At 49.7% G+C, this 26,280-nt stretch overlaps 11 protein-coding genes and 1 non-coding gene across 12 annotated transcripts; 5 read left to right on the plus strand and 7 right to left on the minus strand.

Annotated features, from left to right (window-relative positions):
* Positions 1 to 127: 127 nt before the first annotated feature.
* On the minus strand, positions 128 to 378 carry An15g06070 (uncharacterized protein; the record flags this gene model as incomplete). The annotated part of the gene is made up of 2 exons (XM_059744744.1): positions 128 to 176; positions 224 to 378. 2 exons carry the CDS (start codon positions 376 to 378, stop codon positions 128 to 130), a joined length of 204 nt encoding a protein of 67 aa, XP_059602595.1.
* Positions 379 to 1,620: 1,242 nt separating this feature from the next.
* An15g06080 (uncharacterized protein) lies at positions 1,621 to 2,340 on the plus strand (the record flags this gene model as incomplete). The annotated part of the gene is made up of 2 exons (XM_001397100.3): positions 1,621 to 1,911; positions 2,026 to 2,340. The coding sequence occupies 2 exons, from the start codon at positions 1,621 to 1,623 to the stop codon at positions 2,338 to 2,340; spliced, it is 606 nt and encodes a 201-aa protein (XP_001397137.1).
* Positions 2,341 to 3,175: 835 nt separating this feature from the next.
* On the minus strand, positions 3,176 to 4,215 carry An15g06090 (hypothetical protein; the record flags this gene model as incomplete). The annotated part of the gene is made up of 5 exons (XM_059744746.1): positions 3,176 to 3,325; positions 3,403 to 3,504; positions 3,585 to 3,653; positions 3,898 to 4,008; positions 4,144 to 4,215. The coding sequence occupies 5 exons, from the start codon at positions 4,213 to 4,215 to the stop codon at positions 3,176 to 3,178; spliced, it is 504 nt and encodes a 167-aa protein (XP_059602596.1).
* Positions 4,216 to 4,704: 489 nt separating this feature from the next.
* Positions 4,705 to 5,218, plus strand: An15g06100 (uncharacterized protein; the record flags this gene model as incomplete). Its single annotated transcript, XM_001397102.1, has 3 exons — positions 4,705 to 4,828; positions 4,890 to 5,002; positions 5,108 to 5,218. The coding sequence occupies 3 exons, from the start codon at positions 4,705 to 4,707 to the stop codon at positions 5,216 to 5,218; spliced, it is 348 nt and encodes a 115-aa protein (XP_001397139.1).
* A 507-nt stretch (positions 5,219 to 5,725) lies between these two features.
* Positions 5,726 to 6,508, minus strand: An15g06110 (uncharacterized protein; the record flags this gene model as incomplete). The annotated part of the gene is made up of 1 exon (XM_001397103.3): positions 5,726 to 6,508. One exon carries the CDS (start codon positions 6,506 to 6,508, stop codon positions 5,726 to 5,728), a length of 783 nt encoding a protein of 260 aa, XP_001397140.1.
* A 655-nt stretch (positions 6,509 to 7,163) lies between these two features.
* An15g06120 (uncharacterized protein) lies at positions 7,164 to 8,558 on the plus strand (the record flags this gene model as incomplete). The annotated part of the gene is made up of 2 exons (XM_001397104.3): positions 7,164 to 7,700; positions 7,758 to 8,558. 2 exons carry the CDS (start codon positions 7,164 to 7,166, stop codon positions 8,556 to 8,558), a joined length of 1,338 nt encoding a protein of 445 aa, XP_001397141.1.
* A 1,033-nt stretch (positions 8,559 to 9,591) lies between these two features.
* On the plus strand, positions 9,592 to 9,664 carry tRNA-Lys (CTT). Its single transcript has one exon. It is a non-coding gene; the product is annotated as a tRNA-Lys (tRNA).
* Positions 9,665 to 10,128: 464 nt separating this feature from the next.
* An15g06140 (uncharacterized protein) lies at positions 10,129 to 12,765 on the minus strand (the record flags this gene model as incomplete). Its single annotated transcript, XM_059744747.1, has 5 exons — positions 10,129 to 11,419; positions 11,528 to 12,175; positions 12,247 to 12,405; positions 12,466 to 12,613; positions 12,669 to 12,765. 5 exons carry the CDS (start codon positions 12,763 to 12,765, stop codon positions 10,129 to 10,131), a joined length of 2,343 nt encoding a protein of 780 aa, XP_059602597.1.
* Positions 12,766 to 14,361: 1,596 nt separating this feature from the next.
* On the plus strand, positions 14,362 to 15,321 carry An15g06150 (uncharacterized protein; the record flags this gene model as incomplete). The annotated part of the gene is made up of 1 exon (XM_001397106.3): positions 14,362 to 15,321. One exon carries the CDS (start codon positions 14,362 to 14,364, stop codon positions 15,319 to 15,321), a length of 960 nt encoding a protein of 319 aa, XP_001397143.1.
* A 267-nt stretch (positions 15,322 to 15,588) lies between these two features.
* On the minus strand, positions 15,589 to 16,858 carry An15g06160 (uncharacterized protein; the record flags this gene model as incomplete). The annotated part of the gene is made up of 3 exons (XM_001397107.1): positions 15,589 to 15,828; positions 15,878 to 16,585; positions 16,820 to 16,858. 3 exons carry the CDS (start codon positions 16,856 to 16,858, stop codon positions 15,589 to 15,591), a joined length of 987 nt encoding a protein of 328 aa, XP_001397144.1.
* Positions 16,859 to 17,286: 428 nt separating this feature from the next.
* Positions 17,287 to 18,002, minus strand: An15g06170 (hypothetical protein; the record flags this gene model as incomplete). The annotated part of the gene is made up of 4 exons (XM_059744748.1): positions 17,287 to 17,449; positions 17,541 to 17,603; positions 17,696 to 17,709; positions 17,853 to 18,002. The coding sequence occupies 4 exons, from the start codon at positions 18,000 to 18,002 to the stop codon at positions 17,287 to 17,289; spliced, it is 390 nt and encodes a 129-aa protein (XP_059602598.1).
* Positions 18,003 to 19,155: 1,153 nt separating this feature from the next.
* An15g06180 (uncharacterized protein) lies at positions 19,156 to 22,384 on the minus strand (the record flags this gene model as incomplete). Its single annotated transcript, XM_001397109.1, has 3 exons — positions 19,156 to 20,926; positions 20,982 to 21,511; positions 21,566 to 22,384. 3 exons carry the CDS (start codon positions 22,382 to 22,384, stop codon positions 19,156 to 19,158), a joined length of 3,120 nt encoding a protein of 1,039 aa, XP_001397146.1.
* Positions 22,385 to 26,280: the final 3,896 nt, after the last annotated feature.

The following is a 26,280-nucleotide window of genomic DNA, read 5'->3' on the forward strand; positions in this document are numbered from 1 at the left end:
TAGGATGGAATAGGAGCGCCCCCGACGAGACCAAGTGGCACGGTTCAAGGGAAAGGTACCGAGAATAACAGCAACGAAAAAAGAGGGTAGCTAGTCCGGTGGGGCTCACCACATTTTTTGCAAATCATTACCCGCAGGTGTTGTAGTGGGCATTTTGCCTGCTTGCCAGCGCATGCCTGTCTTCGGAAGTGGGAGCCACATACTACTGTACTGTTGCTCTTACCTGCCCTTTTCCCTTTCCTGAACACGAAGTGACTGGGGGTTCGATACCTGACGAGGTACAGGTACGACGGGAAGGATCCTCCTGGTGACCTTGAAAACGACCCAACACAGGGAGCCACTACAGAGCATTGCCACGATGTTCTTTGCCATTGCCATCGTCATCATCCATGCATCCGCTGGTGGGCGAGATGGATCGATTGATACTCTATTAGCATTGCAGATCCACATGTCTGTAAAGACAGTGTCTGTCTTTGTCTATCTAACGGCAGTCTGCATCATACAATGAGCGTAAGTAGGCATCATTGCACCATCATATGTAATACTCATGGGCTGTTCATGACGGTAATACAGCCTTAAAGTCCAGGCTGAGACCCGGTCTTCATCCGACAGCCGCTTGCACTCGTCACGGTTAGATCGAGGACACCCATATATTAGGCGTCAAGGGAGAGGGTGCGCTGGTCCATACCCAAAGGGGGATGGTGTGCTTCCTTTCGACGTCACTAAGACCCGCTTGGTAGCCGATTAGAGCAGCCAAAATCGGTGTTTTATTGGCATTTTGACGGTGGCTGCCATGAGCCCACTATGACTGGTTCTGATTGGTGATCGGGGCATTAACTTGCCACTGAGGATCCATTGACAGGGATCTGGTTGGTTCTCACCCTGCCCTAAAACTGGGTGCGTGACCAGGTTAGCGCGGGAATTCTGGGACTAGGATGTTACAGAAGTTACAGACGATACCACGGATACTTTACGGGCGCCTCGGCGAGGGAGCCAGTTGTAACCAGTAATGTCCTTTCATAACCTCCATACTCGTGGATGCCACCGGTAGGGAAAAGGCTGTGTGGTAAGTACGGTCACGTATGCCATTCCCTTTCCCTTGCGGATCTCCACCGACGTGCACTTTTGCTCAGCCCCAGTCGAATCACAACTGCAGCCCCTCTTGCTCTCTCTCGCCTCCCGTCCGCTCCGGGCGCTGCGACTCTTTTCTCGCTCCCGGTCTTCTTTTCAACTCTTGTCCCGCCATCCGTTGATGATTCCCCATCCCACAACACTAATCGCAAATTCGCCCGCCCCCCCCGATCTCTTACACTTTCACTCTCGCATTCACTTTCCATTATCTCTCCCATCTTTATCCCACAATCTTCTCTTTCTCTTCCTATTCCAAATCCTCTTCTCTTGTTTCCGCACTCTGCATTCCGTCCGACCGCTTGTCATTCTTCGACCTTACTACTCCGTCTCTTTTCTTTGTTACTCTACTCCGGAGTTGCGTTACTGTCGGGATTCCTGAGCGCTGGTCTTTGTTTATATCCGCCCTCGAATTCCTCAGCATATCCTTCGTACCGATATAACTTCGCTTTACTTTTTGTTGCGTTCGTTTCGCCACAACCACACAACAAAATGTCTACGTTCTTCTACGGTCACCAGCAACAGCACCAGCACCAGCAACACCCTCACCATGGCGCTACCGCCCACATGGCCAACTCGAACAATCACCATGGGGGTCGTTCCCGTCGGGGACCCAAGATGGCTGCCCAGAATGCTCAGCGCCAGTTTAGAGGTGTCAAGAGTATGAGGGAGCTTGCAGAGGCCCCTGCTGTGACGGCTTTCCGTGCCCGCTTCGAGGCTGGACGGTCTTTTGACCTGGATGACGACCTGGAGTTTTGCCCCAGTCTCCTGACGGAAGATGATGTATGTTTGTCGAACCCCGGCCTAGTACACCCTCCCTCTCCGTTCGTACTACGGATATCTTGACTGCCGACCCCGTACTTTAATGGAACAGCTTGTTGACCCCTGATATTACAGCTGCACTCCATCCACTCTGCTTCCTCGGATCGGTCATCTCTCTCCAGTGGATCTCCCGATACCTCTCCTCTCCAGCACCAAATCCAGCCTGTCCAGCAGGTCACTCCCTCCATCTCCCTGTCTCCTGCCTCCAGCAACTCCTATGTTCACTCAAGGGTTAGCGGTAATCTTAATCACGTGAACTTCCAGCAGCCGTCTGCAGTCCGCACCCGCAAGGTTATCCCGATCGTCAACCCCAATACCGGCATGACCTTGACGAGCCCGCCAACGTCAATCTCCCCGGCTTCGATGCAGAATGCCCAACGTCGGTGGTGAGGACCGCGATTCTGGCAAGTCGCCGTTCCATTCGGCAAAGGGCCGCTTAGGCTCATAGCATGTTCACCACGTTCGTCCGGCTTCTGCATCATCGGGCTCCCTAACCGCGGGTTATAATTGTTACTGCTTTGTTTTGCTTTCTGTTCGACACGGCCATCGCATTCTTACGATTCGACTGATCTTCCCTTCTCCTCTTTTTGGCTTGACGAGCGCAAAAACAGCAAAGGATAAACCAGTGTTTCTCTGTATATACACCTTACTTCGATGACAACTTCGAGCAACTTATACCTAGACTGATGCTTTCGGCTTCCTGCGAGCGACGGCGCCTGCGATATTCGATTTTTGCATTCCACCTCAAACGATACCTTGTTTTTATCTTACGGTTAGGGAAACCCCTTGTGCTTTGAACCTCGATTTTGGCCGCGATGATGTATAGAAAGCGCGGCGATCTGCCATTCAGGCGCGCATCTATGGTCCGGAGTTGCTTTTTTGGTTTCCCACGGCGGCTATGCCAGATTTGCTGTTGGCGGTTATACCTCATCTTTTCGGCTTGGTGTTTTGTCACATTTTGGGTGGGATGGATCATTTTCTCATGCTTTTCAGGGATTTAGAAAGGCGGAAACGACATATACGTCTGCATTGATTGGGCTTTGCTGAGTTGTTTGGGATGTTTGGCTGGTTTCGACCTATACTTCGCATATGTTTTCATTTCTTGAAAAATTCTGTTTGTTATACCAATGTATATGGGTTGGTTGGGGAATTGGTGACACGCGGTGCTTGTTACTTTCAGGTCAACTGGCTGTGAAAATCCATGGATTGGATGAGGAGTTTCTCTTTATTTCCTTTTTTTGCCGGGGTCACACTCGCCTTCTTTCGCGAGATAGACCACTGTCTTGATGGGAGTTGTCAGTTGACGACATAATTCGCTTCTGTTCGCCTCCACGTTGATTCGTTCGGATGTTTTTAAAGTCATGTTCTTCGACTCCTGGGGACTCCCGGAGAATGTGATGCAGTGTATGATCTTGCTGATTCTGTTCGCTTCTTGGTTATTCCGTCTCTTACCATATCTCCTTTGTCTATACGCTTTTTGGCTGGAACTATGGGGGTAATGCCTATACATAGTTGTGAAATTAGCTTTGGACTCCATTCAATCTTGGGGCTTGCCTTGAAAACAGTAGATGCAGTAGATGTCGGGATGATAATTTTGTGGTAGTTGCAGCGGTTGTAGTACTTCGCCACATGACCTCATAATCTGGGGCGATATCGTATCGTGCACGCTGCAGATTGAGAGGGGCAATAGAGCACAGCGGTTGCTATCGCAACGGCTACTAGCTTTTAATTAAGAAGTGGTTATCAGATTGCCGCGCTTTAGTTCGGGTTGAGGAGTGAACGCTCGATGCTGTTCAGAGGTCTAGGCGGATATATATTCATTGCTGAGACGGGTGCCGAGCCAACCCACAACGCTCAAATCACCATAGCACTGAAAACATCTGAACGCAGCGACTGCACTTGATAATAAAGATAATTAGTAGTGTTCTGAAGTGAATTCTGCTACACATGTGGTGGTCCCCTACTTATCTGGTCGTAACGGCACAGTAAGGAGTGGTCAATGTACGTGATGTCATATCCTTGATTTGCGGCCTCGAACCTGGAAGACACCGAAGTCTCCTGCATCCAGAAGCGACCCTTTCAAAGACAATATTCGAATGCCTCTTTCTATTGATATTACAGAATAAACATAAATAACTAAATTATATTAAAAACCATTCCTTGATAAATCAACTAAAAATATCACTCAACTACCCACATCAACACCGTAGGATATAACGGATAGTTAATGGGGATACATCCATCCCGAAACGCATCAGACTCCATGACGTCACCGCTACTTCGACGAGCAATTCGTCGAACTGGCATTGAGTAATGGCTGCCAACTGATTCACCCGAGGTCGAACGGGACTCTCTTTCCCTGGAATTGATGATTGGCAGTTGGAGAAAGTCTCGCTTGGAGTGAAATGATTTAAATACATGAGGCCGCCACTATCGAGCTACTTTTGGTTCATCTCGATACTATCTACCTATCTATCATATTGTTACATCTAGAGATTGTCACTTGTCTACACGATAGTCTCAAAACCATCGTTCGAAATTTTGAGAGTACTCTTTGAGAATTGTAAGTGAACTGCAGTGCACTACTTATCTGGAATTGCTGTCATTAGAAGTGGAAGGAGATGGTAGCTTCATACTACGGGCTCCTCGTCCTCAGTCAACCATCCATTCTCTTCTAATCCTCAATCAACCAAACATCAAACTAACAACACCATCAATCTAAATCTAGACACAGCTACAGCTACAATTACCAACATGTCCTTCCTCACCCCCATCCGCGCAACCACCCTCCGCCTCTCCCGCCCTGCCTATGCCTACACCTCTGCAGCAGCCCTCCACACCAGCATTCCCCGCCCAGGTCTGAAGGAATCCGATCACAGTGAGTCCAGTCCCGACCAACTCTCTCAGACACATTCTCTAATATAGTTAAATCATTGCAGACCGTGAAGACCTTGGCAGCATCTACGAAGCCGAGAAACACGACCAACTGAAAAGCACCAAGGAGGGTAAGGCGAAGTGGAAGCAGGAAATTGCTAGTGATAGTGAGGCGTCGGTAGGTTTCTCTCTATTCTACTCAACAATTCTAACCCCTTCTACGGATTGGGTTGGATTACATTAAAGGGTGATTGATGCTAATGTATTGTTTCAAATGCAACAGGTCAAGGCCGATCGCGGCGAAGTGGACAGTGACGACAAGAACTTCGGAGCCATGCAGGAACGGACGAAAGGGTTGCCGAATAGGGATGGGCCCGTGAACAAGACTCAATAAATTGTTTTTATTCATTTAACAGTACTTATGATGGGTTTAGTCGGTTGGGTTTGCTTGAGAATGTAAATGGAATTATTGTTCTTGCTTCATTCAGTTCCTGGTGTTGTTTTTTGGGTCGGGTGGGTTAAGGATGAGTTGTTGGGAGGTTGATGTGATGGGTCGTTTGTTGTCTACTTCTAAGGGATATATTCAAATATGGTATTATGGTATCAAAAGCAGGAGAGATGTATTTGGCTCTGCTATAAAGTAATCAAAGGAATGATATATAGTGTATTCGAAACAGATGCCGATGGGCTGTAAAAGTGTTAAGCCGCAAGCAAATACCTACTCTAACGCCACAGAAACCCTTCCATCCTCCACAACAGAAACTCGATAGCTTAGTAGTATGGAAAACTCCAATACAACGCAAATAACGCCATTTCGCCCCGGGGATCATCAATGGAGTAATCCCGCTCCAACAACAAAGTCATGACGAGAAGTATCATATACGAGAGGTTCCACACCCATTCACTTGAGAAGGACGATCAGTATGACGAGGACGATGATCAACCCGATGATTGTCATCATGCTCCAATTCTCGCTCGCACTTCGCCGAAATTTATCCAGCCGGCGTTTGGCCTTGTCTAACCGACCCTGATGCCGTTCCACATGGCCATCCATGTCATCGAGCAACGCAACATGGCCCTCAAGTTCATCACCAATCTGGATACTGAGTTGATGTTGTCGTCCGATGGATTCGCCTAGTCGGTCTAGCTGCTCGTCTTGGTCGCGCATGATCTGCTCATGATGATCGTAGACCTGCTGGTTGGACATTTCGGATGTGTCCACGCCCTGTGGGGAGGGCGAGTCGCGGTATGGCTGGAAGAGATTCCGGCGATTGAGATCGTCCTCTTCGGCGGCGTTATCCATAAACCGGACTGATTTGGAGGAAGGATGTTGCGGGACGGGCTGTTTCAGGTCCGGTGATGACTTCTTGATGTTGGTGAACTCGACGGGATCGTCCGCTGCAGCAGCATCCGAGCCGCGGAATTGGGATGTCAGTTCTCGATACTGGGAGTATAGGTGGTCGAGTTGGTCTCTCATGTCGGTGGCGCTTTCATCGTTGGCTTCTTCTAGCCGTGCGCAGTCGGATTCCACGGCGTCGATGCCCTCTTTCAAGGAGTCGAGGGAGCGTGAGATCTCGCCATCTTGACTGTTGGGTTCTAGGTCGAGCGAGATGGCCCGTTGCCGTTCGAGTAGCGATAACTTGATATGGTCGGCAAGAAGCAGGAGTTGCGAAGGGTTTGGCATGGCTGAGGGACTGAGATAGCGTTTGGATGTGCGTGAGGATGGTATGGGGGAAGACCGGATGGAGGAGAGGAGGATGGACAAGGCTGTGAGGTTGTCTTAGCGTCGGTCAACCAGGCAAATGCGGAGATGTCGGAACCGCGGCGACTTGCAGATGACAGGGAAGGGGGGAGAAGTACATCCACGCAGGGACTGCCAGACGATGGAGCAATGGAGTGGATATTACTGAAGCCAGAGGACCAGCCGGGTGGATGGAATGGATAACCAGAGGCCCTCGTTCTCGGCAGATCTGCCGCTTCCGCCGCCATCGTCTCCATTTCCCATATCTCGCCGTCATTCATCGTTATCCACATTCATTCCTCTCTTACTCTCCCCCGCAATGGCCTCACTTTCCTCACGTCCACCTCCTGCGGTCACCCTCCCCCTGAGTTTTTGTTCTTTCTTTAGTCAAACTTTCGTGTCAGCCACCGTGTAACTTTCTGAGATACATGGGTGTTCGCTTTGTGCTATTGTTTCATCGTCCCACCCCTGTGGCATCTGGACGGTCGGTCCCTTCATTTCTGGCCCCCCTGTGCAGGACGACTTCGATCGGCGCACGAGCCCGTGGCTTAACAATATAAGCTGAACCCTTCCTGCGTGGGAAGGGGGGTTTGGAAATATGACGAGCATCACCCTCGATGAACTGCTCGCGATGGAGGCGAACTGCGACCGAGACGAAGTTGTCGACTTGCGCTCACTAGAACTGGTCTCCAGCTACGATGACCACCTCATGTGCCCGATATGTCACTGCCCTTTCGTTCGCCCCGTGCGCCTTCAGTGTGATCATGTCTTCTGTCAGAAGTGTCTAAATACTGCCATCACTGCGTTTTCCGCCAGCCGAGACGACTTCACCTGTCCCACCTGCCGGACTCCCACGAGGGGTGTCTACCTCAACGTGCCTCGTCTGCTACTCAATATGTGTGATGATATCAAAGTGCGATGTCCTTTTCGGGATGAAGGTTGCGAGGAGATTATACCAAGAGGTCAGATTCAGTCTCATGTCGACAAGTATTGTGGCTACAGGCTCATGAAGTGTCCGGATAGCTCTTGCAACAAGACGACCCGGAAGAAGGACCTCAGTTCTGAGGGCCGGTGCTTGCATGAGCTTCAACGCTGTCTACGATGCGACGAGTATGTCGCGGAACAAGATTACGAGGTATGGGAGTTGCCTTCATACCATAGAATACTGCTAATCAGATTTCTTTGTCTACAGGAACATGTCAAGGATCTATGCCCGAGTCTTAAAACAACATGTCCCGACTGCCAGATAAGCGTCCTACGCAAATCACTGCGGGAACACATCGACTCCTGCCCCGAGGTTGTCCATCCTTGCGCGGCCTCGAAATACGGCTGTCCCGTCAAGGTCAAGCGTGCAGACCTGACGACACACGAACAGACTTGTCCGCTGATAGCCATGGGCCCGTATTTTGAAGCGCAGAATGCACGACTCGATTCTCTTGAACTTACCATCCGTCACCTTCAACAGCGGAACGAGATTTTCGAGGACGGAATTTCCAACATCCGCTCGACATTAGCCCAGTCGACTCGTACTCTAGCCGAGCAAGATCCCCCGACAAATTCCGATGCCCCTCGTCGACGAGATTCGGCAAGCAATCAATCTCAGATCGACAGCTCTAACCTCTATACTGCCACTACAACGAACTACTTACTCTCCCTCCACGAGTCTCTTCGCGAAGAGGTCGGACAGCTCTCCAACGCCATCACAGATCTAGACGCCCGTGCTAGCATGGCTCTCATGAACGAATGTCTTCGCTTAAAAGAAGACATGGCGCACACCAACGCAGCCGTGGGCAGCATTCGCATGCAGGTGCAGTGGCTCTTGAACCCTCGTCTGCATCAGGGCCAGCGAGCAGGTGCACGTCCAAACAACGCTAGTGGCAGCAACGGCAGCCCTGCGTCTGCGTCCGGGCCGAGTAGTGCCGCTGGTCCTTCTACTGCTTTTCTTCGACCGCGGAGACTCAGCGATAGCGGACGAGAGGGGACCAAACTATGATAGACGGCACTCGGTCCATTCCATTGGTGCCTTGTAAATGGGTAACGCTTTTTCTTACTCCCTTATTCTTTTCCTCCGCTGTCCACTTGGAGCCCACATACATGTGGTTAATGAATCGGTGCTTGGCGAATGCATGGCTGCGACATGATGTGATAATGATATCCTTTTGCTTTTTTTTTGGCCTTATTGGTTCTGCTTGTTCCTCTCCTTCCATACCTGCAAGTGCAGGCCACATGTGGTGTGGCTAAGTGCCTTTATGTGCATACACATTAAACTACAGATATCCGGCGGGGATATGTCTCATGATGCACTCTTGCTCTGTGTGTTGTTGCACTGTACATACGTTTTCAGTTTTGAATGTACATACTAGACATTCCGGGTGTCTCGAACCAGTGCTATTTACACAATATCCACTAGCTTGCTAGGAACTTACTGATCACTACTCAGTACTATACCAGCGAAAATAATGTCCACTACTCCTCCCCAAACCTAACAACAACCCCATGCGGACATAATAGAGAAGACATGCATACTAGTCTAGTCATCCCACTGCCCTACTCACCAATTGCTATTCCTTACTACCATCCCAGTACCACGTACTGGTGCTACTTACTCACAGCAGACGGTAAAAAAAAAGAGCCACCGCAACCGGTAGACCCTATATCCCCCCCCAACAAAAAAAAAAAAAAATAAAAATAAAAAAGTAGAGAACAAAAAGACAAGCCGAATGCGGGTATCGAAAATTGATATTGAAATAATTGATTTTATTAAAACTATCATTATGAACTAAGAGAACGAATATCATATCATATATTATATAATTCTTCGAGATAATCATGTACTAAGTAATAGTTTGATAAATGAGTTCTGATATGATCCAGCTTCTGTCCCGTGACTTTTAGACACACACACACACCTATTGTATATATCCGACTCCAGACGAAATATCTACTGTTCTACAACCCAAAACTTTCAACCCAGCCTTTTCCTAGTCTTGATATGCCAATTTTACAAACCGACTATCACCGAACTAGCCCGGCTAGCTCAATCGGTAGAGCGTGAGACTCTTAATCTCAAGGCTGCGGGTTCGAGCCCCGCGTTGGGCTTTCTTTTTTGTTTTTTCTTTTTGTCTTTTGCCTCGCAAGACGTTGGATACTAGAGGTAGCCTAGCCTGGCTTTGGTTGTTGAGGAGGCTTGATATTTTTGCGTTTGAGCCGGGACGAAATTCCTTGCATCTTAGCGTAGACTAGGCTTTGGCTTCGGTGAACAGTTAACTAACAGCTGGGCAGATGATCTGAATTCGCTTTTAGGGATGGCAAAATGTTATGTATGGTATGGTATATAATGTATGTTCTTGCTGTAGGAAGTCACTATTATTTATTTATATAATAGGTTGGTTGGGCTTTGCTAAGACGAGGATCTACTGGCATGAGTCTGCTAGAGGGTGCTCTGAAGATCTAGATGTTACATGACTAAGTGAAGAGAGAATAATTTCTGCGGAGACTCCGAAAATCATATCAGTCTATTGCATGCTAAAATAAAGTAGTACACTTGCTAGCCTAGCGATTCATCAATAGTTCCCTCCATAATAGTCCTGACTATGTCCGTTCCCGCGTCCATAACTCGAATAAGAACTGTAAGACTGCTCCTCGTAACCTCCAGGCGGGCCCGGAGGAGGAGGTGTGCGACCAGGTGATGGATAATGATGATGGTGGTGACTGTGATGTTGTTCTCCATGGTGCCTTCGCTGACTTCCATTGTATTCATCATAGCCGCCGTAGTTGCCAAAGTCAGAGGGAGGGGGAGGGGGTGGTTGATATGATTGCTCCTGGCTGTGATAGTACTGACTCTGGCTCTGGTATTGGTGCTGGTAGCTGCTGTACTCCTGATGCGAGGACTGGTGATGCGTAGTATATTGAGACTCCTCACGAGACTCATACCGAGCTGGGTTCTCTGCTTCTTCGGTCTCGCCTCTCGTGCCACCACCAACCATCAGATTGGAGAAGGCGCTGTTCAACTTGTTGAGGTTCGAGATCCCCGGAATGGGAAGGCTGGACAGCTTATCCCAGGGGAGAGGAGAAGAGCCTTGCTGTTGCTGCTGCTGCTGCTGCTGCTGCTGAGGCGGACGCTGCTGCTGGGATCCGTGGCTATGTCCTGCAGCGCCAAAACCCCCACCATGTGAGTGTGAATGACCCTCCTCACCGGTGCTGTTCTTTCCCTGTCTTACTCCCTCAGCGCTGAGAACATCGTTCAGGTCGGCGCCACGGTCCGGTCTGGAGTCAACCCAGGCTTGCACGGCTTTGAACATTGTGCGATGGGCTTCGTTGTTCATGTTGCGCAGCGCTGGGTGGTGGAACACCTTCAAGCAATCTTCCAATACCTGGTCATCGGAGACGTCCAGGTTCTGCCAAGCGTACAGAACCCGAGGCGCAACGTACTTCAGGATAGCGGAGGCTACCTGACCAGCTGGCTCATTGAGAATGTTGGAGAAGTGGTCCTTGGAGAGTAGCGAATGGGTAGGATCCGTGCAATTGGGGTCAGTCCAAGGCTCATACTGGTGCTTTCCGGAGGCATCAATCACTCCGGAAGATCCAGCTTGCAAAGACTTGGAAGCGGCGTTGATGAGGGGGCGGATAAACGGTGCCAGTAGAGACATGACGAAGACGGTCAATGTCTCAGTGATCTTCTCAACGATTGCCTCCAAACCAGGAATCTTCTCGATGATCGACGCAAGCTTGCGGACAACTTTGTCTCTGAACTCGAGGATGGGATAGATCTGGGCAATGGTCTTGCTGGGATCGAAGTCCTGTAGAGCCGATCCGGACTGGGAATCTTCTCCAGGTCTTTCATTTTCGTTAGCCCTGTACGTTGGGACCTCGTCATCGGATCCTCTACTACGCGGAGCGCTATAGTCATCCACCTCCCTAGAGACACCGCGCGTAGTGTAACCAGAACGAGCACCATAAGACCGGTTCGCAGACTCCTGAGCTTCGGAGCGACGCTTAAGCTCCTCCGCCTCCTCCACCAGATCCTTTGTACCGGGGATATTTCCCAGAAGACCAGTGAAAGCACCAAGGGACCCGCCAGAGGAGTTTGCCTCCGCATCTCCGAGAGCAATGTCCATCTCGTTGACTTCCGACTGAGTAAAGTGATCGTTGGCTTCTCCCAGCACAGAGTGGAAAAAGTCAACCATACCGAACGTTCCAGTCACAAGCGGAAACACATGGTGACCACGGACATTCATCTGAGTGTTCACACCAGTGTGAGGGAAGACATTGCGGAAACCCATCTCACGAAGCGCAAGTTCAATATAATTTGTATGCGCTGCGAAATCTTCCAACGTATGGAGACCCTGGCCCAGACACCGAAGCGCTTCGCAGAGATCTTCCTCGTTTCCTTTCTTGCTTCCATGGGTATATGTGCGTCCGTAATGAATGCTGCGAGCCAAGCTATACTTGATGTAAGCAGAGCTGGTGGCCCATCCGCCCTCCTCGTTCGCAATGTAGTTCTTCATTCCGGTCTCGGGGTCGATATCCAGCTCGACCTGGCGGACAGGGCCTCGCAGTCGTTGGTCGAACTCGCGAGCATCCTGATTATCGGCGTAATCCTTAGGGTTACTGCGGAGATGAAAACATAAGCCCGCATTCAAATATGACCACAACATACGAAAGACAGGAGATAGACATACTCAATATGCTCCTCAGGACGATAAACACCCAGCCTCTCTGAAGTGACTTCAAATTCAGCCGTCGCATAGCCAAACGTCATGAAAGACAGAATCCAGACCAGGATCCGAATAGTCTCAGCCGGGAGACTCTTCAGTGTACCGACGTCCATAGCTTGTGAGCTTACAACAAAGAACTTCAATCAGCCCGAGTTACCGTCAATTACTGGCAGAAATACTCACTAATCGCGCAACCAGTTACCAAAGTACACGCGCTTGACCATCATGGAGGTCCACTTATGGCCCTTGATGAAAGCGATGGTTTTGAGCATATCCTCGATATCTCCATGACGCCAGTTCTTGCCTTCAACAGCCGAGATCGAAGCGATGTCTGCAAGTGTTAGTAAAAAGATGACGCACGCTGAAAATATTAGAGGAAAGCTTACTTCCAGCTCCAAAAGCCCAGGTCTGGGTGGGAAGAAGAACAAGCAGCAGACCCAGAACGAGCAGGGCGTGAGTGCCCAAACTCATTCTCGGAGCCATAGCTGTAGGTATTGTTCTGCGGGGACTGTAGTAAAAAGAAATGACAGGAAAGAGTCTAGAAGAATGATAGGCTGCAGAAGGGGAGGACGTGCATGCAGAAGCGAAGGAGGGGGGAAGATAGTAAAAGAAAAAAAGCCGAGAGTTATCTTATCTGCAGAATCAACTGACAGAAGGAGCTAGTTAGTTGGACAAAGACAAGCGGGCCAAATTGGGAGAAGCTCAAACGGCACGAGAGCGAGGGGTACGTAGTCCGTTAGTAGTGATTTGATGAACTTGTGTGTCATCGATCTGCAACCGGTGACCAAGCTAGAACTAGATTGATAGATCTAAAGGACTTTGACGGAGGAGGGGTGAAAAGACCCTGAATGCCCCGCTATCCAGTCAGTGGGAGACCGGATCATTGCGATGATATGATCTGTTGACGGTGGCTTAGAGGCCGTAAGCTCGGCTGTGAGCCCTCCCACTCTTTCAGATGACACTTCTTTGCCAGCCAGCCAGCCAGCCAGCCAGCCAGCCAGCTGAAAATTCGCATACCATAAATACAAGCGAGGTGTTGTTTTTCCTTCCCGTAAAGTGGTTTCAGTGGGAGCCATGGGCGTTGTCGGTGGCTTTGCTTGGCATTACTTCATCTGACATTGTTGATGTTTTTTTTTTTTTCTCAACGGGACTGTAGTTAGTATACTGATGAGGTACGGAGTACATGTTTACGCGATAAACAACACATATAGAGACAACCACAATATCACCCTCCCCAGCGTATAACTATGCAAAGTAGCGAAAGGATTATTGTGTAAGCATATTCATTCATTCCGCTCAGTCACCGCAGTCACCGCTATCGGGACGGGGCTTGCCAAGTGATGGCTTTCGTCATATGGCCCTTGCTCTGTTGATCGTCATTCTCGGATGTTGGGAAAGTGGGCCCTTTTCACCAGCCACTGGACTCGTTTCGTCCACTGTATTTTTCATCGCTCATCGTGACTGAAATCTCCGTAGAGCAATGAAATGGAATTGTTTGTTTGCATGACAATACTGGTTCTTTTAAACGAGACTACCTTGTATACTAGCCCACTGAATGTAACCATGGAATGAAAGGTCAGTGCAGCCAGCTTACTTTACTGCAAGTTCTTCCCCGCCCTGATGACTGATCGATCAGGGATTAATTTGTGCCCGCCGCGGGGTAATCAATCAATCAGCGCCGGACTTGAGCCCATTACTCAGAACTACCCCAGTAACCACACTAGTTATCAGTGATTTAGCTGGACTTTTCAATGCTTATCAGACCACACAAAACAAAGCAATTCTTCTTCAGGTGAAAGGGTAACATGTGCTGACAGACAAGGTAGCATCGCGTATACCACATTGTTGTGTAATGAGAACAACAACAACCCATATACTAGTCAACTACCAGTGATAGAAGACACCTTATATATATACCATTGTCCCAAACTCAATCCCATATCTCTTGTAGTTCACTCCGAGTGGAACAATCTTTTCTTCCCCGTCTAGCTCACTCCCCCGCCATCACCCCGACATAACCACCACCACCACCACTCTTTTCACTCAACAACCACCACCCCTCCAACACCAAAAGCTACAATGTCATCAACCCCTCACCTCAGCGCCCTCCAACGCGACGGCTTCGTCGTGATCCCCTCGCTCCTAACCCCCACCGAAATCGCCCACTACCGCACCATAGCCACCCACGCGACCACGCTCACCCGGACAGGAAAATGGCCGCACTTCCGCACCGTACCGAAGCAATTTCCTCCCTGGCCCACGACCCCGCCGCCAGCCTCGGAAGGCGGAATCTGGGGTGTGCAGCACCTCCTGCACCCCGAGATGCCGGGACGGAGTGAATTCGCCAAGTTCTATTTCTCGGAGAAGGTGCTTGCCGTGGCGGAGGAGTTGCTTGGTCTGACATCAGACACCAACACTACTAGCACCAATGGTGATGCTCCCGAGCCACTCGTAATGGAACTCTTCAACCTGCTCGTCGCGCCCGAAACCAAAGACTTCGAACTCCGCTGGCACCGCGACGACATCCCCGAGACCGCGACCCCGGAGGAAGAACTAAAGATGCTGCAGGCCAAGAGTCCCAATGGGAAGCAGTCGCACGCGCAGTATAATCTGGCGCTGTGTGCGGATTCATCCTTGATTGTGATTCCGGGGTCGCATCGACGGGTGCGCACGGAAGTGGAGCGCAATGCAGCGCCATATGAGCCGGAGTTGCCGGGGCAGTTGGTGGTGGAGTTGAAGCCTGGTGATGCGGTCTTTTATGATAGTAATATTCTGCATCGCGGGGTGTATAAGTGTAAAGAGGAGGGAGGGGAGGAGACGAGGCTGACGTTGCATGGCAGTTTGGGGTTGAATGCGGCGGGTTTGGCGGCGGAGGAGGATAAGAAGGTAAGGGCTACGGCGGTGTTGCAGCATGGGGTCGGGGCGTGGGTGCATCGGGAGGATGCTGCTTTTGGGATTGGGGAAAGGGCGGAGAGGATGCGTGCGAATTTGGTGGCGATGGGGAGTGGGGAGGGGGTCGGGTATTCTTTGCAGGGTTGAGAGGGGTGCGTTGAGGGTGAGTGTGTTTTGTAAATAAAGAGGAAGGCTATGGATATTAGACATAGGCATAATGTGCCACCGAAACTTCTATTCGTTAAGCATGCATATGCATCGAGCTCGAATATCAAGAACATTCATATATATGCCCAGAAAGAGGGTATCGTCATAAAGAAGAACAATGTATCCGCCGCTGTTTTGACGCCAGAAATGTAAAAGAGCAAAGGCATAAGGCATTCACGGCCGTCACATAGTCTAATCGTATCGTCATCATCCGTCTAATGGTCGCTGTCCATACACATAATGGAAGAAAATGTAGATATGATAGGTCGAACTTGCAAGCTCCGCATGCACCTTCTTCACGAAAGCTTGAGCCTCTTCATACGAGTAACCCAGGACCCGAGTCCAGAGAGCTAGCGTATATGGCTCGACCGAGTCGTATAATATCAGTTTCCCTACTCGTCCGATCTCTTTTAGACGAGGGGACTTTGGCCACGTGCCTACAGGACACTGCTTCAATTAGCTGGAATTTCGACCCAAATCTTTATAGCAGACTGACCTTGTAGATATCATCCACAACGTTGACAAAACCAGCGCGTTGCATATAACCCTTCACTTCAGGAGCAATGTTCATGCGCCTGCCGAATTTCGTACTTGACTCTTCCAGCTTCTGCTGCAGCTCCCTCACCATAACAGCATCTTTGCAGGTGCCGTCGTCGGAATGTATCCACGTCTCGGATTCTTGGATTTCGACCCAGCCGCCGGGCTTCACGTTTTCGTAAGCCTGACGAAGGAGCTGGCCCCAGTCGGCAATACTGCCACCTAAGCTGCGAGCATGGATATAGTCGAATGGCTCATTGCCGATGTAGGCCCAATCACTTTCCGCGTCGTCAACCAGAAAGCTACAATTAGGCGGCGCCCACTTGGGCTGAATTGGACTAAGGTCGGTGCCCACAATCTCCGCATTGGGAAAGTCTTCGGCCATTTCCAGCGCCCAGATGCCTGTCCCAGTGCCGATATCCAGGATGCGCTGAGGGTCGCCTATCGGGGCACGATATAGGTCGCCTCCCAAGAGGAGCTTGAAGGCATGATGCATTAAAGTGAGGCGGTCCTGCTCTTCTTCGTCGTTGGGCATGGGATATTGCCCATAGCGGTAGGCGTGATACCGGCGGCCATTTTCGTAACAGTAATCTCGTACGGATGATGTTATTGAAATATTGGATTCGATAATTGATTGTTCATCTATGAGGGAGTCTTCGTCGCTTGTCTGTAAGAGTCAGTTTGATGACCGCGATTGTGCATAATCATTTCGGATACATGAGAATTGTTTGAGATTTGCACAAAACGCATCACACAAGAGCCATACACAGAGCACCGTAACAAATTTATCGATGTCTCAGTCAAAGCGCCCAGTGGCTGCATAAGTAACCGGAAAATCTCGCAAAAGCAGAAAACATAGAAATTGCGTATAACCGTCAGAAAGATGGGGGAACTATCTTACATCTACCTGGATGTGTTCCTCTGAATCTGGCTGTGGCATGTTTGAAATGACGGGCGGAGACAATGCGGGAGGGGGCGTGAAGAGGGAGTGAGGAGAGAGGAATAAGTGGGATCTTTAAACGATGACACCCGCAGCTGTCGGTTTGGTACGACAGGGAGTTGAGTAGTTAGCGAAAGAAAGATAAATGTAATTAAGAAGTTAGATAAATAAGTGATGGAGCAAGAAGTGGGAAAGAAACGGAGCAAGAACAGAGCAAGCGCAGCAATCAACCCAACTAAGAGAAAGAGAGAGCGCGAGAGAGAGAGAGCTTTAGGCAATGGCTACTTGACTAGTCAACTACTACTACAAGATAGGATAACTAAAGTTCCAGGTAAGATACGGGTAACTGCGGCACGGACAGGGGGAGGCGGTCCCGGGGAACAGGCCCTCGGGTCGGTGAGCACATAACATGAAGGTAGTCAGTCAGTCTAGCTGAAGTCTAGCTTGGTGCCAGGGCTCTGGGTCGGGGTTGACGCCCGGTATTGCTTGGTATCGTCAGTCACTTTCTCAATCCCGTCCCCTTTTGCTCCCTCCATTGGTTGGGGTCTTTTCCGGACTGCCATCATCCCTATGGAGAATTGGATCACTTCCCTACTAATTAAAGTTACTAAAATGTATCTACTTTTAACTAACTCTCTTTCTTGCCAGCACAGTTAGATGCTTTACACAGATTGGTCCAAACAGCCCGCAGTTGCTAAAGTACTTACTAGTGTGTGCCCTAAATGATTTGGAATTGATCCTCTCCCTCCAGGCTTCCCAATCCCCTCACTCTGGTTCCACGCTAGTTGGGATCTCAGCTGCGTAGTTTATGTAACCTCAGACGAATTTTCTCCGCACGCTTGTGGATGTGGCTGTAGCTAACTATTTACTAGTGATTAATTCTACCAAGAAAACATACAAACGACTGGGATTAACCTGTAGCAAATACCATGGTAATCACCTCTACACAACAATGATGGATAAATACTCATAAAATATCATATATGATCCCAACTTCTACAGAGGAAGATAATAAAGTCAAGTGTGTAGCAGTTTCCCAAGGCTGGCAGCCAAGCTCCCCCCCTCCTCCTCCCCAGCCCCGCTCCCCCGTGACGGCTGGTCCCGTTTCGGGATCCCAATCACGCCAGTTGATCAGCCACTTCATCGCATGCAGCTACGTACTAACTAAGCAGATAAACCAACTTAAGTGCTGATGCTCTGGGTCGGGTCTATCCAACCTAGTCACGATGGGTTTCTCCACTAACGATAGTTAGGCGGGAAAAAAAATGGTATGATAACATGTCTAACAGTAAGCGAGAAGAAGAGAGTGCAAAATCAAACCTAGTCTACTAAGTACTAACTCACCCAACCTTACTAACTGCTAGTCTGAGGGTAAAATAGCCGAGGACAAATGACACAAACCCCAATACTTACTATTTGTGCGATGAATGTGAAACGTACACAGAATGATAAGGATGCCCCAGTGGTAGTACTGCAAATGCGATGGTCAAGTCCATTACCTGCCAGTTGGTTCCCAGGGATCTTACACATGCGAATTAATTAAAAAAAAAAAAAAAAAGATCCCTCCTGCGGTGAAGCCATTCTCTACTGTAGACCCACAAAAACTGACCGTGCCCGCCACTCTCTAAATCAGCACTTCTATCAACTGGTTCATGAGCAATCTATCTTTTTTCAAGTAATGTGCTCTGTAGTAGGCCTTGAAGGCGAGTACTCATAGACTAACTGCAACGTTCATACCAACCTTCTTATGGGGCAGCAGACACCTGGATCACTGGATGGCCTAGTACTTAGTGTGTGCACTAGGGATATTCTTCCTGCAGGAAGCATCATCGTTCGCCCACAAACCCCCCTCCTCAAGACCAAGCCCGAAGGAGTAAATGCATGACCATCGGAATGACCCGGACAGCCGGCTACGTGTTGGTTTGTTGTCAGCTGCAGGTATCCAGCTAACTACTAGCATGTAGACTAAATGCTAGGTGAAACACTACAGGAATGGTGCATGGCGCCGTTGACGTTTCTTGGGTCACGTCGGACTATTTTTGACTACCAGATAGATGGATCATACGGAACTGCTGGATCAAGCGCGCTGCCTCGTCGGCACTAGCAGTATTCATTGCCACCACTGATGTATCGCTTGTTCATACAATCATTAGGTGTAACCTATGCGAAGCATTCAACACGTTTCATATGTGATTCCCAGCGTCGGCTGAGGGGGGGCATAAACAGAACATTAAAGAAAAGAGAAGGTAATATTTGCCCATAATATGGTATCACCTATCGACAGCTGACAAGCCGGATCAGTTCAAACTTTGCAGCTTCTCCTGCTCTGCCGGAGTCAAGGCTGCATAGAGCTGCTCGAACTCAGGCTTAGTGGCTGCGTCACGGAAGAAGTCCATCAGGAAGGCCTGCGTTTCGTCGTCGCGTCTGCGTACCCCGAACACACTTTCCGATCCGCCCTCGCCGAATGCCATCAGCTCTTGCTTGGTGACACCGAGATTGAGATCAAGGGTGTTGCCGGGCATATCTTCCCACTCGTCGTCGTCATCGCTATCTTCTTCCTCCAGAGCAGCCGCTGTGGCCGCATCGATTTCCTTGCTGCCGGATGCAGCAGCCAGCTCCTCAACAAGAACCTTGACTATCTTCAACGGAGCCGTCACCGTAGTGTATCGGTCAGGGTTGTTGCGAGTCTGGGATCGCGTCTTAATACGGCCAGTGTCCTGGATAATGAGATCTCCCTTGACCTGCACCTGGGACAAGCGAGGGTCTCCCAGCCTGTACAGTGTTGCCAGTGCAATGATATTCTGTTTGATTTCATCGTAGCCAGCAAAGTTGACCGAGTTCTCGAGCCACTTGCTCAGCACTATGGGAAGTCCACTCTGGCCGCCGATATCGACTTGCGCAAGGAAGTCCACAACCTCGCGTGCGCTGATCAGGGTGAGTCGTGCAAATACAAGAATCAGACTCTGGATGAACTGAGCCTGCTCCGCAGTAGCCAGTCGCTGGGCCACGGCACGGAGAAGCTGCGGTAGATAGGGGCCGAGACGTTCGGAGCCGGCCTTTTCAACTAACTCCGCAGCCAATTGACCAACCTCTGTCGCCGCATTGTCATCAACAGAAGGTCCGAGTAAGCGGTCAATTATGATCAATGCAACCTCAGTTGCTTCTTTACCGCTCTGCGGGTCTCTCCAAGCGACAAACTGGTTGAAGTCATGAGAGAGCATATGGCGGACTGCTTCTGTCGCCGGACGGATCAGCTCCGCGTCGGACGAATCGAGCAGCAGGCGGTTTAACTTCGGCATGACCGTTTCCACGAAGCCGGCTGGCAAGGGTTCCAATGCTCCTTCAGCAAGAGCACGGAGAAGGTCCGCAGCAAAGTTAGTCAGAGCGTTTTCCTGCGTGAGGTTGCCGACGTCGATTGCCCCGGTCAGGGAAGGAAGAACCTTCTCGCATAGTCGAACGAAAGCCTCTTCCCCGTTCTCTGCGATAGCTTCAACTATGTCCTCGAATGCTTCCGTGACGATCATCGTCAATTGGAAATTGGTGGCTCCGCTGCTGGCAACATTGAACAGTAGATCAATGGCGGTCGACGACAGAACGACAGTCGGGTGGACCATGATCGTATCGCGGAGCGTTTCAGCAATAGTAACCTTCAGGTCTTCACCCTCTGACTGGTCAGACAGGTCATGTGCGGATACGAACTGCGACAGTGCTGAAACAATAGCAACTTGGAGAGGGACCGTCGCACTGGGGGGAAGCGAAGGCATAAGGTCCTGCAGTGCTCGAATACAAGCGACCCTGACCACTTCAGACTCATCTTCGGTGATTGCTTTGATGGTAGCTTCGAGGTAAGATGCAGCCGTCTGCTGGAAGGAGTCGCCGGCAACCTGGCACAGAATTCCGGCGATGAGGTAGCCCCGCGCTCTCAAAAGATCTTCTGGTTGCTGGATGGAATACTGAATGAAGTTACTGATTCCACTAGCCAAGCCGGCGGGTATATCTTGCGAAACTTCGTTGAAGTCCCGGAGGAGCTGATTAAGAATGTAGAGGGCCGATTCTTTCGATTTCCACCTTCACGGAGAGGTTAGTCTTCGTTTGATGCGTTAGGGAAAGGAACATGACTTACGTAGAGGACGCATCGGAGAACACAGTGTTCAGGTACGCGTGGAGACCCTCAACCGTCATGGTCTTGAGCCATTCACCAAGCTTGATCACCAAATCTCCACTGCATGTACGGGGCGTGTAGTTGGCAGTAACCGATGTCTCCTCCGAGAGGAACAGAGACACATCGATATCCCATAGGCCCTCTTCCTCTGATGTGATCTGAGCATAAGAGGTCGCCAGTTTCATGATTTCGGGAAGCCAACTTGTCGTTGCCGCAGATTGCCCAGCATTCTGTAGCTGCTGTTGGAGCTCGGCCTTGACCGGCGGCGCCTTTAGGAGCGTCTGAATTAGATCAAGTTCCTCCAGAACCAAGAAGTCCAATGTATACGGGAGCCCGTCGACATCCTCCATACGGCCCTGCCTCTCATCCTCGATGTAGAACTCATGGTAAGCGGACTGGATGTTCGAAAGCTCGGTCCAGATAGTGGAAAAGTATACGGGGCTTTGAGCCGCCAACAGACCCGGGAATACCATGCGAATTTTCATCAAGGTCTAGCAGGTCAGCGATTAGCGTGAACCAGCAAAGGGGGCAGAATGGTTATATACCTTGACCACTTGCAATTTCAATCCAATGACACCTCTCCACTTGGAGGGTACCTCAGCGTCTTTAGATTCTTCTTGTGCACTAGGAGCTTGTGGTAAAGGTGCCTCCAGGGTAGAAAGGAAGAATGGAGACCAGCCACCAAGTACTTCGTCCATGAACCCTTTGACAGCCGCCTTGTGCTGCTCGAGGACCATTTCCAAAGTATCAAAGCAGGCCCGGAAAACTGCAACAGCCAATGCTCTTAGCATCGGCTTTCTCGACTCATTCGTAGCGACGTTGTAGAGGCTAGTAACGAGATCCCGAGCAACATTGAAGAACTGTTCCTCACTGAATCCAGTGTCCACCAGATCCAACAGAACCTTCAGTGCACCGTGAAGCGCACTGGCGGTGCTGTTGCCATCGTTTATAATGCGAAGCAAATCAGGCAATAGTTCTGGCCACTGCTCGGGGAAGTCGGCGCTAGCAATCTTGCTGACGGCATAACTGGCAGACGACTTGACTTTGCGCTCCGGAGTCTCGGTAACGGTGGCTAAGTCCAGCAGCGCTCGTCGAAGCTGGGCCTTGTTTGCATCGCTGACCAGAACTTGGCCTTTGAATTCATCGAGGACTGGTGACCAGGATGCGGCTATGAAGGTCCGAAGAACGGAAATGGCAGACTGGCGGAGGTTGGTGGGAACGGAATCGTGAGAGGCTATGGCCGCAAGTGTTAGAGGGAAAGTCTCGTTGGAATAAAGGCGTAGAAGCTGAAGCTCAGCAGACTTTCTGGTATCGGAGACCGGCGACTGAGTGTCTGCGAGCAATGTCAGGAGCTCTTGCTCCATGTTGATAGGAGAACGTAGGTGAGTAGACGGGAGAGTGTCGATAGAGGGGGTGTAATCAACGAATGGTTTAACAAGGGGCTTGGATCTGAATTCAAGCCCAATCTTCGGAGTCCTGGCGTTTTAGATCACAGCAGACGGCTCCGTCAAACCACACTATTGGTAACACGAGTATCCAGGTAGATTGTTCAAATCAATATCAATCGCGAAATGTCGCGTCGTGGAGGGGCAGAAGACGAGCGGGAAAAGGGAGGCGGTGAGGGGTAGAATTTCCCCCAAATCAATTTCCAGTTTGGTTTGGTTTGGTTTGTCCCGCCGGATACATGGGTAGCAACTGAGACACAACTAACTACGGAGTATAGGTAAGTTATTAGCGCTTGCTGTCAACCAGACTATCGAACCCTCCCTCATCCTTGTCCAGCTATGGTTGTAGTGTGCTGTACTTTGGAACGCCCTATTATCAGCACCGTATTTACATCAGCCAACCTTGCTTATCATAAACAGCTTGTCCCAGGACAATAGCAGCCAAGCTCTACATATCTTCCGTTTTCAGCTGGCTGCCAGCAATAGAAGAACGGGTTAAATCTCGAAATGCAAGACTTGGGAGAGTACTCCATAGTAGAAGTAGTCTTCAGTTTCCCCGTGTCTTGGTCCCCGACTCACGTCACTGATCATCGGAGATTAAATAGCCTAAAGCCTACAAGCAACGTCTGAGTATCACCTCCCAACGTCTTCGTACTTTCCACAAACTATCCGGGATTGAACATCATGGAAGCTAGGGATGACAATACCGTCCACTTACAGAACCTCACAGAAACCAGTGTATTGCAATATAGTTTGTCTGAAGTTTGTTATGCGTCTACGCAGACAACCAGAACAAAGATTTAGGCATCCCCAAGCAGCCACATTCAATAGTCTGACAACCCCCGGTCTTGAACGATAGGTTTTGGATGACCTCCGAGACCGGAGACTTGGTTGAACAAAGTACCTGCAATGGCGGGTGTCTTGCTGACCCCTACGTTATCCGGTAGACCTTCCAAGAGAAAGATACAGCCAATACAAAGGTCTGCCTGATGTGCCGCCCAATTAAGGAGGAGGAAAAGCAGGTGCTGTGTCCACTGAAGTCATGAGCGATCAATGGCAGGTAATCGAATCTTAGTGGTCAATACTATGTGGGTAGATCTGGCTCGCACGTTATTAGCAATTGTGGTCCGCTAGTATGCCCAATACATATCACCTTAGGTTGTAGATAATTGCTAGGGATGGGGGAATGATGACATTGAAGTGCAGCGGTGCGAGCCTCTTAGACCAAGAAGCAGCAGTAGTTAATTAGTTATGTGAAGGAGCCGGGTCTGAATCAGAGGCGGCATTTGTCTCAGTTGCTGATCTGCCTAAGTCGAAGTTTTCTGTGGAGAAGATCTGGCTTCAATCCAATCATAGAAGGAGGAAAGAAAATCCCTTGGATCGTTGTAAATCCATTCTGGGGCCACTTATGAAGTGTGTGATGATGTAGAGAAGCAATAGATTTCATTCTTCTGGGTTCCTGCACTGTACTTTTGCTCCAGGCGCGTATTCGTAGCCCATTTCTCCCCAGGCTCCATACGTGCCTAGTGGCCAGATGTATGTTTTATGTACTATGTATCATCAACTGTGCTCCGTACAGCGGTGCAGCAAACTTTGGGTAGTGATCACCGGGGTAGCTAGGTAAGTGGCGTAGATGGGACTCGATGCATTTCTGAAAAGGATGACAGGAAGGAATAAGAAGGGGGAGTTGTGAGTCGATCATAGTGGGGTTGATGAGGATAAACCGGCAACTCTGATTATCTAACGCCAGTTGAGGGGTGGAACCGCCCAAAGAAGAAAAGTACCGCATGAAATGTACTCCCGGTCGCTGTATGGAGTATGTTATGTCCATACATACTCTTACACAATTACTCATGAAAGGTCGAATACCATACAGTTAAAAGTAGCCTCGGGTATTGTATTGATGGATCAACGAGGAACAACCTAGAAGGCGATCGCGTGTGCTAGAGCAATTGTGTCGAGATTCTAATAATAATCAGGTATCGGGTAATAATGCGAACTGGCGACCTTCAGGGCCATGCATAAGACCCGGAATCCGCAGCAGGAGGGGTAAGCTCAAGGTAGCTCTCGTATCGCACGCACTAAGCATTCTTCAACTTATCCTTCAGACATTCCGGACGGTGAGGGACGATGCTATGGCCGTCAGGGCCATCTACCTCTCTGAAGGTATACTGTTCGGCCGGGAGGAACAACCGGAGTAGCCAATACATGGAACAACTGCAGAGGAAGTAGATAAATTGCAATGTCATGGTCAAATAGCTAATAAATACTCCGGACTATACTAAACAAATATTCACCTAGGTAAGACGGATTGACCTACTTAATCCCCGGAGCAAGCCAGATTTGATTGACTGAACCTTGGAAACCTCGGGCTACGTACGGGGGAAAACCAGAGTAGTTGTTCCGGCTTTGTAGTAAGATTTCTGGGACGACTAGCTGTTTTAACTTTCGTTCCTTTTAATCTCTCGGAATCCTGACTAATTATTATTGTTGCTGCTCCTGTCTTCTACCCCGGTCACCTACGTGTCGATTCAAGTTTGATTTCATGATGATCGGCTCAGTGAACTGGAGTCAGTCATCCCACTACTGACGAGCCTGGGTCATATTGTCCTGTACTGGCGTGGACAATACCAATACGGCGCAGATGCTTACTTACATACCGTCATGCATACTGTCATACTTTGCCCAGCGATAATCTTTTGTTTCCCTTTGCTTTTTCCTTTGCCAACAGCGTGTCTCCCATGAGTTTTGCATTAAGCTACACAGTGCTTGCACGGTGCGGGCTTCTTACTTGTCCCGGGAAGTGTGTAGTCGAAGTGCATCATGGCCAAATTCTTTGCCATTCTACCTACATCCTCTGTTTCGCCCCCAAGCTGCGCCTGAGGTACCCCTTTGCGTCACTTGATCCCCTCGGCTAGCATCAACCCCCACCGAGGACTAGGATGAGCAGGCAGACTTTGGAGGGGAAGAATGTATGATTGTAGACTAGTAGGTAGTAAGCAGGCAGCCTTCTGGGCGGTTTGTGGAAACAAGACGTAGGCATACATCGGGCGAGGAAGGGAGTCCGTACGTGCGTTGCCTTTTCCCACGACCACTACTATGATGATTGCTGCATGGCATCCACACCCATGACGCAACCACGTGACGGGCTGGGAACCGTGACTTGGGCGCCTTTTACCTGGACGACTCGTCGCCCGACAAGCCTTCCCCTCCGAAGGACTGCCTGCCCGCGACTCTCTCGCTCTGCTCTCTCTCTCTCTCTCTCTCTCTCTTCCTCTCTCTTTCCCTCTCTCTTTCTCTTTTCATATTACTGTGCTTTGCCGGCGCTTTCTGCTCGCTCTCTTTGCAAAATCTCCCTCTCTACTTTAGTTCTGGGACCTGAGTGGGCTTCCCTGGTCGACACGGCCTTTCCCAATCACAACCAGCTCAAGCCAGCAGCCCACCTCTCCCTTCCCACGCCGCCCCCCTCAAAGGGTTGGTTTCCTATCGTCTGCCGTCCCTCCTCTCCCTAGACGCAGAGAGCAAGGAATTAAAAAAAAAAAAAAAAAAAGACATATTTTTTTCATCTTTAGCCAAGTAATATTTTTTTTTTTCTCTCTTATTTTTAAAAAAAGTTTTTTTTTTTTCCAGGAACAAAAACTTCCGAGGGAGAGGGGAGAGCCAAAGAGGAAAATACTAAAACGGGAACTCCAACCAGGGAAGAAAAAAAGGGAAAAAAAAAAAGGAAATTTCCATCAGCAAAGCAAAGCAGCAACATCGTCGTCGCTGTCGTTATCGTCAAGCCCAGGACTCTTCTCTCCTTAATCCTATCCCAG

Source organism: Aspergillus niger, assembly GCF_000002855.4.
Source record: "Aspergillus niger supercontig An15".
Taxonomy (NCBI): Eukaryota; Fungi; Ascomycota; class Eurotiomycetes; order Eurotiales; family Aspergillaceae; genus Aspergillus; species Aspergillus niger.